Raw genomic sequence first — 11,783 nt, 5'->3', positions numbered from 1 at the left:
AATACTACTTTAGTTTGTATGTAATGCCACCTAGGACTAATAGGAAGTTGGAGTTGTGTGGGGATAGGGACATGTTGAGAATGTGGGATTGGTTTCAAGGTAAGGAAACAGTAGTAGGGGTGTAAATGAGCCGATACGTTTGTGAACTACTCGCGAACAAGCTCGGTCAAAACTCGTTTGTTAAGCTAACAAACAAGCTTGAACAAAAATCTTAAGCTCGTCAAATAGGTGAACAAAGCTCGAATAACATCATGTTCGACTCGGTGATGTTCATGAACAACTCGTTTAAGTCAATTTATAAGTTTTTCCACGCCCAATTAAAATTCAAAAATTTATATATCTTTTATTCATACATATTTGTAAAAAGTATTAATTATTTCATTATGTAAAAGCATGAAAACTCCGTCATTACCTTATTCTATAGAAAGAATATAAAAATCTTTATAAAATATTAAATGGATGTGTTAAAATTTGAAAGAAACCATTTTTTAATGATAAATAAATTAAGGCTCGTTTATTTAATCAAGCCCGATTTAGACCCGTTCAAGCTCGAACTTAAACTCGAAATGCAAACGAGTACGTTTGTGAACAAAGCTTGAACAAGCCAAATTCTTAACGAGCCTAGCTAGCTCGAACAAGATTTTAAAAAGCTCGTTCAAGCTCGAGATAGTTCGAACACGAATGTTCCTTATCAAGCTTAGCTCGAACAGACTAAAACTCGGCTCGGCCCGGATTGTTTGCAGCCCTAAACAGTAGTAATTTTTTTAGAGGAGAAAGAAAGTCTTGGGCAGGTGTTTAAGGATGCTCTGGCTAATTGGGATAAAAAGGTAAAGGCCTTGGCTGAGAAGGCTAGATTAGAACAGGAAAAGGCCCAGGAGTTAGGAGGGACATGAACATTATAGTACACAAACCCATGCACAACAGCTTCCCTCAAATAACTCACATCTATCCTATCCTGTACCACATCCCTCCTCCAATAACACAATCCACCACACCAGCAAAGCAAATGTTTTGTTTGTGACACCCTTTTGGGAACAAAAGCACCCCCAACTCTGAACTTTATATTAATTAAACCATCTTGGTTGTTGGCCATTTATCTACTCAATAAACATATGCAGAAGAAGTCAAAATAAGCCATCATCTATTGACCCAATTACACAGTCAATTTTACTACTTTAATCAATAAAACCAAACATATTTTACCAACTAAACAAACTTCAGTCAACAAAACCAAGGACAAAAGAGTGAACATACATGTCAACAAAATCAATGAATCACAGTCGTAAACAATAAACTAATTGCACTAATGCATAGTTCAATTAAGTAAATTCTATTTTAATTAGAAAATCGCACGGTACACTAAGTAATTCACACCCAATTTCACTTTATTATTTAGGGTTCCTAATTTTTTTCCCAAAATACCCTAGAATACTAATGAAAATAGCATAATTAACTTCAAAAGATGCTTAAAATAACTTTAAAAGATTCGAAAGGTACCTCTTTTAATTTGGAATCTTGCTGCTATTTCTGTCAGATTCCACGAAGAAATCCAAGCTTTTTTGTTGTTGATAATGGCTGACGCCCACTCGCTGACTTGTTTCGCTCCACTTCTGACACCTCCCTATGCAACTCAAATTCACTACCACACAATTCAAATATTATATTAGAGTTGATGATGTATATGTAGATTTCGCTTAAATTTGACATTATATTGGTTAGAGATAATTATTGTATTTTATAAAAGTTTATTAATATTTATGGTCTTCACATTAAAAAAAAAAATTGGGGTACATGTGGTGGCATTATAGGAATTTGCTAATTAATTTTTTTTTTTTAAAAAAAACACACAATTCGTAACTGGAGTTAGGCCACGCCAGTTACAAGTAATACTCTATTTGTAACCGACATAACTTAATGCCAGTTACAAATAGTATGCTTTCTAACTTGGAAAATAGACTATTTGTAACTGGCGTTAGGATAAGCCAGTTACAAATAGTATATTATTTGTAACTAACATTAGCCGGTTACGAATAATTTTCATTAGTTGTAACGGCGGCATTCGCAACCAACAATGCCAGTTACAAAAAGTAAATTTCGCCAGTTACAAATAGCAGTTTTTCTACTAGTAATTGTTAGAGTTTAATTCTTGATAAGTAGTTGAAGGTATAAAGAGAGAATTGATTGAATGAAGGAGGAGTAGTTGGGTATTGAATGAAGAAGAGAGAGAATCGAATTGAAGAGGATGAAAATTGGATGGTAAACTGTTATGTGGGCCCTTTTCAAATTTTCCGTCATAGTTTCCGTTATCTGGTGGTGAAACCAACATTTAATTTTTTTCAGTGGTGTTATAATATAAATTTGAAAATTTCTGGTGTTAAAAACAAAATTCTGTGATTTTGTAGGTGTTATTTTCTAAAATTTCCTAATAATCATTATGTGTTAATATGAAATATGTACAAAAAAAATATATATGATTTTTGTAAATGATTTGCTTATGAAATTAAAATATTTTTTTTAAAAAAAAAAGAAAAAAATAACTAAGGACACACCAGGAGATGACACGTGTCATCGCTGGTGTGTCTTTTAGTATATACTATTGATGATTGATTTCGCCTCAAATATTCATGATCATATGTCAAATTATATATTTTTCAATTAAAAATTTTAATTGACAACCATTAAATGCGAAATGTTTACCAAAAAAAAAATCATAAAACGTATACTTTCAAAGTTTCAAGTATAGTTTTACTCTAATCTATATATATCTTATAATATCATATCACTGATATATAAAGTATGTCTCGCAGCCAGACTACGTGTAACGCCCCGTATTTTCGAACCATTACTTTATGTGTGTTTCAACCTATAAAGCCTAATTTCAAATTTTAATCTCAATTTCTAAATTTGAAATGTTAATTTAATTATTAAGACTGTTCTTTGTTTTAAAGGCCATCCCAACCTTTTTAGACCCTAATTATAGTATTTTGACAGAACGTTTGAAAGTTATTATTTAAAAAGGTTCTATAATTGATTTTTAATCATTTCAAATTGTATTTGACTTGTCTGAATTGATATTAGCTAGCCTTACAGGGTGATTCCTTAAGCTTAAGCATCAATTTAGTAAGTGCTACTAAATTATATGTAATTTTAATATTTAACATATTCCAATTGATACGGGTCATCATGGGTGATTCCTTGACTGAGGTACCAATCTAATAGGTATAAAATGATTTTTAGAGTTTTAAAAACGTTTTATGCGCAATCGCATCAATATCGATAAATAAAGTTGTATTGGGTGATTCCGTCAACTTGTTTATCAAATTGAATTGTTTATAAACTATTCTTTAATTATTTTATTTATTGTACTCATTATAATGTCCTTTTGTTAATTATAAGGTCATTATAAATGAATAATATTACTGATTTCACATTTCGTCTTTTATGTCGCTTTTCAGTACTTATGAACTTTATATATATATATTTTCTTTATTGTGATTTAAATGATTATTTTCATTATTATTATCGATATTATATTTCATTGAGATATAAATAATACAATCTATATTATCATTTTTGCATGCGTTTTAAATAAAATGCCTTTTGTTACTTTAATTTCCTTTCCTAGTCTAGTTTTGGGTCAACTAGCATTTATATATTGGTCGAGTTTTTCCTCAAAGATTTCATGACTATATAGATTAAGATAGACTTGTTTATTAGCTTCCTTAAACCCATTCTTAAGCTAATGTAATCATTTAATCAAGCCCTAAAGAAAATCCTTGAACCTAGGTATTATGAGGCTTGTTTATGCGCTTCATTTAAGCCCAATTTAGGCTGATTTACACAACAGGTTTGAGGGATATATGGCTGATCATTTTACCCTAAGTAACCTCCTCTAATCAATGATAATAATACCTAATTATGGCTGCCCAACTCCTCTCCTTCTCTTATAACGTACAAAACAAGGCTAACTTTTATCAGTTTTCTCCACCCAAAAGATGCAGCAACTCACTTCTCTTCTCCCCATCTTTTTTTTGTGGGATTCAAGGTGGGAATAAAAGGGAAATCAAAGACTAACTACTGCCATAAACTCTGCAAAATTCGTGCTCCATTTCCCCTATAAAAACAATACGGAAACGAAGCAAGGCACAAGGCTACTTGGGTGGGTGTTGTTCGTATTGGTTGCTGCTGTTTGTGCGTGGTTTATCCCTTTCTTTGAGTTTCGATTGCCTATACATCAAGAGGTAACTAGCACTATTCCAAGCTTTAGAAATCATGGCTAGGATAGGTTAAGGCTAGGTGCAAATTAGAGTTGATTAGATTAGAAATTGTTGTAGTTTATCTCATGGTTGTTTGCTGTTTTGTGTGTGAGGAATGAGGGTATTATATTCATGTTTATTTCTGGTTTTTATGTTGTTTAATCATGCCTAGGAGTACTGTATATATATAGGTTTGGTACCATATATTATTGTCGTGTTTTGTGGTGGTTTTCAAGCGTTAATTTTACTCTAATGTTCACGAATTTGCTGCTCTAATTGCTGTAATTGTTCAGTGGGTTTACAGCCTCATTTGGTCTTGATTAAGTTTGTTTTTTAATGCTAAAATGGAATAGCACCATGTTAGGTTTATCCCTAAGATTATTTATCATGTTTTTGGTAAGTTTGGGTGTGAATATTTGCCCAAACGTGAGCATAGGTGCTGCTGCCATTCAACTTGAGGGGAGTATGATTTGAGTGTGTTTAAGTGATGCATTGCCTAATTTTTATGCCTAATATTGTGCCTGTCCTGAGCTATTATGTTTTTATATTATGTATGTTTATGGGCTAAGATTAATTATGGGTTTTAAGGTTGGTTTCGGTGAAATTGTTGTGCATTGTACTGCTGTAATTCTAATTAGGGGATGCTGCATTGTCATGTAGTTTTTAGTATGTTAAAAGCATGAATTTAATCATATCTTGTGTGTATATATTGCCTATTGTGGATTAATATGTCCTAGTTTTATTTTATCATTTTGGCATGCTTTGGGTGTGTTCATGAAGCATTTAAGATGTCGTATATTGGCTACCATTTTTGGGTGTTAAGTGAATTGTCGACGTCGTTGTGCTTTAAAGTAGAATAACACTGTTTTTAGCACCGCTTCGCCGAGGGTTGTGTACGGAGTGTATTGTGATATTTTATTATAATTAGCTTCGTACCCAAATCCAGACAATAAGAGTGACACCTTGTTATGATATATAAATGATTTTTTGTACACTTTGAAGAATTTCGAAGTTAAACTCTTTTGAAGGATTTTTGTTGAAATTTGGTCTTAGAAGTAAAGACCTGCAGTATTTTAAGTTGGGGTTGATGATCCCTAAATGTGTTTGGATAATTTTGAAGAATTATTTTTACTGCTTTATTTGATTCGTGAGTGTAAGACAACCATTGGGCTGCGGAATTCAATGGTTGGAACATGCCAACATCTTGGGCTGCGGAATTCGAGATGTAATTTTCTAGGTTAATTGTTGTCGTCCGGAACTACTCGGGCTGCGGAATTCGAGTAGGAAAACTGGGAGTTTGGCCATTCTCAGACGCAGACGGCTGCGGAATCGTCTGTAGGTTCGCCGTGACAAACCTTTGATGGTGGGCTGCGGAATTCACTGCACCGGCGTTCATATTTTATATGCTTGCCTCACTATGGATCAGTTTCCGAAAAGTTAAGTTCTCTATTTCAAAATTTTTACTACTTTCAGAAGGTCTTCTTAAGTCAAGTCAAGAATTTTCTAAATCTATTTAAAGAACCTTTATAAGTGTTAATTATTGTTTTTATGAGTTTATTGCTTATGCTTTGGGTTATATTTATTCTTACTCTGTAATCATATGGTAATATATTCATTTTCTTTAATATACATGTCTGTTTTGTATTGTATTGTGTAGAATTGTATAAACTTATGGCTTAACTTTCATTAATTGGGGTAAAACATATATATACAACTCTTATCCCTAGAGTTACCTTAATTAGGTTACTAGAAATAAGGAAACAATATAAAAGATAGAAATAAATATATCTTCCCAAAATATATCCTCAATACTCCCCCTCAAGTTGGAGCACTAGGATCAAAAGTGCCCAACTTGGACAAAATACCATCAAACTGTGACTTCCCAAGAGCCTTCGTGAAGATGTCGGCCAATTGAGTAGTCGTATGAACATACGATGGGGAAATTAAGCCGTCTATAATAGCATCCCGCACAAAATGACAATCTACTTCAATATGTTTGGTCCTTTCATGGAAGACCGGATTCTTTGCAATGTGCAAAGCAGATTGACTGTCACAAAATAACTTGATTGCCTTAGGATGATGGACACCCAAACTTAGCAACAAACCCTTAAGCCACTTGAGCTCACAAGTAGCTGCATACATAGACCTGTACTCGACATCACAAGATGAAGTCGCCACTGTTGGTTGCTTTTTAGTCTTCCAAGAGATAGGAGAATGACCTAAAAATATCAACCAACCTATGATAGAACGACGGGTGAGAGGACACGCCGCCCAATCCACATCACACCAACCTTCCAAAGTAAGATCACTAGAAGCACTCAACAAAATACCCTGACCCGGGGTGCCTTTCAAATAACGAACGACTCGAAGAGCTGCTTCCCAATGCTCAATGCGTGGCTCTTTCATAAACTGAGACAAAATATGTACGGAGTATGCTAGATCTGGTCTAGTGACCCCTAGATAAATCAAACGACCAACCAACCTACGATATGCCTCCGGATCCTCAAGAAACGCACCTGTGGCACGACCGAGCTTGTGGTTTTGCTCCATGGGAAAACCACTCGGCTTTGCCCCTAACAAACCTGCTTCAGAAATGATATCTAACGTATATTTTCGTTGACACAAAAATAAACCTGAAGCACTACGAGCAACTTCTATGCCCAAAAAATATTTCAAAGGACCTAGATCCTTCATTTTGAAACAATCACTAAGATAAGCCTTGAAACCAACTAGTGCAGCGGAATGATTACCAGAAATTATAAGATCATCAACATATACTAAGACATTAATCTGAATGGTGCCTTTAGTATACGTAAAAAGGGAATAATCAGAGTAAGATTGAATGAAACCATACCCTTTCAAAGCTGCAGTTAGCTTTGCAAACCAACACCTCGGTGCTTGCTTCAACCCATACAAGGACTTGTCCAAGAGGCATACTAATGTAGGATCCTCACTTTCAAACCCGGGAGGTAACTTCATGTATACCTCCTCATCAAGATCACCATGCAAGAAAGCATTATGCACATCCATTTGATGAAGTTCCCAATTCTTTGATGATGCAATTGCAAGAAAGGCCCGAACCGTTGTCATCTTTGCAACTGGAGCAAATGTTTCACCATAATCTATGCCTTCCTGCTGATGATTACCAAAAACAACTAGCCGAGATTTAAGTCGTTCAATATCACCATTAGACAAATATTTTGTCTTAAACACCCATTGACTCCCTAGTGCACGTTTACCGGGGGGAAGATGCGTTAAGGTCCATGTACCATTATCTTCCAAAGCTCTTATCTCCTCTTGCATAGATTTCCTCCATCCTTCATGTGTCATGGCCTCTTTAAAAGATTTCGGATCATGACCACCAACAATAGCTGCCAGAAACTTACAATAATTCACAGAAAACTTGTCACAATTTATATAATGTGCTAAAGGATACGGAGTACCTGAAGGAGTGTTGGAAGACGGAGTGGAGAGAGCCGGATTGTTAGCAAAAACGGAGTGAGTCACAAAATCTCGATGTCGAACATTCGGAAATTTTTCTCGGAACCCGCGCCCCAAGGGAGCAGCTGCCCCTGCATTACTATCATCCACAGTGGCCGAAGACTGTTGTTGGCTGGCAGCCTCATCAACCAGCAACACGGGCTGCTGCACAGGTCGTGAAATAGAAGCGGCCTCGTGCTGCTGATCTGCTGGCAGCCCCGCGCCCGCGGGCTCTTCCTGCGGGGTGGCAGTAGCCTGCTGATGCTGGGCTGCTGTCGTTCCCGCGCCCGCGGGTGTCACCTGCGGGTCTGACCCCGTGCCACCCCCATTGTCACACACTCGCACACTAGGCACCTCACCAATGTAAGGGTCCTCAAACTCAACAAAATCATCATGAACATCAAAACCCGAATCAAACATATGTGGTGCAATATTAACATCTTCCGGAGTAGCAAAAGGGAACACATCTTCAACAAATTTAACATCCCTTGACACAAAGAACACCTTAGACTCAAGATCATACAAACGCCACCCTTTCTTCCCAAAGGGATAGCCCACAAAAACACACTTTCGACTTCTACTAGCAAACTTATCCCCATTAGTTTTCTGATTATGTGCAAAACATAAACACCCAAAAGTACGTATGGCATCAAACATAGGGGGTTTATCAAAGAGAATTTCGAATGGGGTTTTATTTTGTAGCAACGGAGTGGGAGTACGATTAATTAGGTGAGCCGCGGCAAGAACACACTCACCCCAAAAATAAATGGGTAATTTGGCTTGAAATCTCAAAGCTCTCCCAACAGACAAAATGTGTTTATGTTTTCTCTCAACTCTCCCGTTTTTTTGCGGAGTACCCACACACGAGGTTTGGAAAATAATTCCCGTAGTATCAAAAAAATCACGCAAACAATTAAACTCTGTACCATTATCACTTTGCACAATTTTTATGGTTTGAGAAAATTGTCTATCTACCATGGCAACAAACATCAAAAACATACGGAAAACCTCTGTTTTATCATTCAATAAATAAATCCAAACAGCTCTAGAATAATCATCAACTATTGTCAAAAAATAACGAGCTCCGCATGAGGAAACATGTCTATACGGGCCCCACAAATCACAATGAATTTTCTCAAAAATTCTAGATGATTTATTATCACTCAAAGGGAAACTATTTCTAGGATGTTTAGCACGCATACATACTTCACACCCTTTATCTAAACAAGCTTTATTACTAACTGTGGGAAGCAACTTAACTACTTTCTCGGAAGGATGACCCATACGACGATGCCACAACTCCAACTCTGAATTTTCAACACTCACAAGATGCACCGAATCCGTTTTGCTAAAGTAATACAATCCGTCCCTCCTAGTTCCCGTTCCAATCAGCTCCTTCGTTTGGTCCTGTATAGCACAAATATAAGAGCTAAATTGGACAGTACAATTAAGATCGTCATTGAGTTGCGAAACAGAAATCAAATTACAACTCAAATTAGGAACATAGAGTACTCCGGTGAGAGTAATCTTGTTCGATAAACAAACAGAGCCAATAAGAGAAGCCGACAATGTGTCTCCATTGGGCAAACCAACCGGACATTCGAAGCTTTTTGTATCAAAAAGCCAATGTTTTTCTCCGGTCACGTGATGAGTAGCTCCTGTGTCAATAATCCAAGAGGTATCATCGAACTTACCACTCAACTGATTATCCAAAATTGTAGCATTACCCATCAATCCAGTAATCGCTTTCCACTGTTCACTTGAGAATAGACGACCCGAGGCAAAAGAGGTCGAGTCATCCGAGCTTGAACCACCACCAACAACCGCGTTGGCCTTCACCGGGCCTCCGCGACCACGGCCAGCAGAAGGCTGCCCCCCCTGGCTGCTAGCAGCCCCTTCCGGCCACCCATGCTTATCATAGCACCGAGACTCTTCATGCCCACGCTTTTTACAAAAATTGCAAACCTTATCGGACCAACAGCGCGAGGTATCGTGTCCCACTTTCTTGCATTTTTCACAAACCGGTGGTGGTCGGTCAGAGCCGCCACCACGACCCCTTCCGGCTCCGGTTCGCACAGCAAAGCCGAGAGCAGGAGCGTCCTCCTTCTGCCGAGAAATACTCCGAACCTTCTCCTCTTGAGACACCTGCTGAAACGCCCTAAGCAAGGAGGGCAGGAGATCCTGAGATAGCAAATTAGATCGAACAGGGGCATAGTACTCGGAATACAAACCGAGCAAAAACTGTTGGAGACGATCTCCATCACGCCGATCAGCATGCTGGCGGCCTACACTACACGTACACTTCCCACAAGTACAAGTAATTAAAGGTTCCAATTTATCAAGCTCATCCCACAACACTGCTAATTTGCTATAATACACAGCCACTGTCATAGATTTTGTTTGCTCACACCGATTAATATCCGATTTTAATTGTTGTATTCTTGGACCATTAACTAAACAAAATATTTCATGTAAATCATCCCACAATTGCTTAGCATTATCATATTGAGAAAGCATTGATTTTACCTCGGGATCGATGGTGTTCATGAGCCAAGAAACGAGCATACAATGAATTGTAACCCAATCATCCTTCGTGCACGGCGGTGAGAAGGAGGTGATTGTACCGTCAAGGAAACCGAACTTCCTCCGGGACGACAAGGAAATCCGTACAGCGTGAGACCACTCATGAAAATTGTCAAGCTTTAAACGTTGTGAGGTAATGTAATCCCCAGGCCGATCTTGCGGTCCAAGGTAAAACGGTGAATTTAGCTCAATTTTGGTGGGAGGAGATGGAGGTTCGTCGGACATGATCGAACTCACGGAAAAGAAAACAGAGAAAAAAAATTTAACCTTGCTCCGATACCATGTAGAATTGTATAAACTTACGACTTAACTTTCATTAATTGGGGTAAAACATATATATACAACTCTTATCCCTAGAGTTACCTTAATTAGGTTACTAGAAATAAGGAAACAATATAAAAGATAGAAATAAATATATCTTCCCAAAATATATCCTCAATATATTGTAATCATGTTGCATGTTTTGACTTGTATTCCTATCTATGTATCTTATCATGTTTATCTTGAGTATATTGTGAAGTAGTTGTTTATCTTGTCTACATGTTGTATTGTTTTTATGTATGCTTCTATGCTTTACACTATGCTTAGCTTTGTGTTTCTACAAGTTTTGAGAGAACTGCTAGTTACTCCCCACTGATTGTGGAACCTAAATGTTATTTGCAGGTGAAGAGTAGCGTTTGTTGAGTCTGGGTTGAGAGCAGAGTGTTTAGGTTGTTCCCAAGTAGTTTTATCGATTATTCTTTAATTTGATGTCTTTACCTCTCTTTATGAGATAGTCGAATTTGAGGTTGTTCTGCCTCGTTAAAAGTTTTCTTTGATCATTTGAGATTTCTTTCTCTTCATAATTTTTGTTTCAGTTATTTATTTATTTTGTTTAGTTTTAGTAACCCTTAGAGTGACATTCTGTCTTGACGTTATTTCCACTAATGTTTCGCCTTCTATTTTAGACGGGGTGTTACACTACGTGTCGAGCCACATAGGCAATAAATAGGTATTATTGTGACACATAGGATGCTAAATAAGCGAATTTTAGATAAATTTTTTAAGATAGAAATGTTGTATAGTGTTTTATTATTGATATACTTCTAATATTTCATGTATACAAAATTAATTATAACTTTTAATAAATCATATCATTTCATATAACTAGTATATATAAAGCTAAACTTTTAGCAAGGTCACGAGACAGCGACACTTGGCATTCCAACTTTTCGCCAAGTGTCGTGCCACGTTGGATATATCTATATAGACTTCGTAGGATAAAAAAATTAGTATAAAGTTTTATTTTCAATCAAATTTAGATAGAGTTTTAGGATTAAATTCTTAGTTTAGAGTTTTATTTTCGATAAAATACCACTATTATTTCATATGTACAAGTTGAATTATAATTTTATTTTTAAAAAATATTATATTATAACACTCACTAATTATTATATAAATCTATTTTTTATATCACAATATTGT

General features: G+C 36.4%; 1 protein-coding gene across 1 annotated transcript; it reads right to left on the bottom strand.

The window, feature by feature from the left end:
* Positions 1-6,074: 6,074 nt before the first annotated feature.
* Positions 6,075-10,544, bottom strand: LOC145640719 (uncharacterized). The gene is made up of 3 exons (XM_081691948.1): positions 9,063-10,544; positions 7,338-8,342; positions 6,075-7,241 (listed from the first exon to the last, which is right to left on the bottom strand). The coding sequence occupies exons 1-3, from the start codon at positions 10,542-10,544 to the stop codon at positions 6,075-6,077; spliced, it is 3,654 nt and encodes a 1,217-aa protein (XP_081548074.1).
* Between the last annotated feature and the right edge of the window lie 1,239 nt (positions 10,545-11,783).

Source organism: Chenopodium album, chromosome 7 (genome assembly GCF_948465745.1).
Source record: "Chenopodium album chromosome 7, dcCheAlbu1.1, whole genome shotgun sequence".
Lineage (NCBI taxonomy): Eukaryota > Viridiplantae > Streptophyta > Magnoliopsida > Caryophyllales > Amaranthaceae > Chenopodium > Chenopodium album.
This window is presented reverse-complemented; position numbering and strand designations above follow the sequence as displayed.

Bases quoted from the DNA above. Each gene is read 5' to 3' on its own strand.
- LOC145640719 (XM_081691948.1), bottom strand. From the start codon at position 10,544: ATGTCCGACGAACCTCCATCTCCTCCCACCAAAATTGAGCTAAATTCA. The intron at 8,343-9,062 runs GTGAGTGTTGAA...GCACATAATCAG, and splicing joins AAACGGATTCGGTGCATCTT to AAAACTAATGGGGATAAGTT. The intron at 7,242-7,337 runs GTTCGGGCCTTT...CTTGATGAGGAG, and splicing joins CAGTTGCAAAGATGACAACG to GTATACATGAAGTTACCTCC.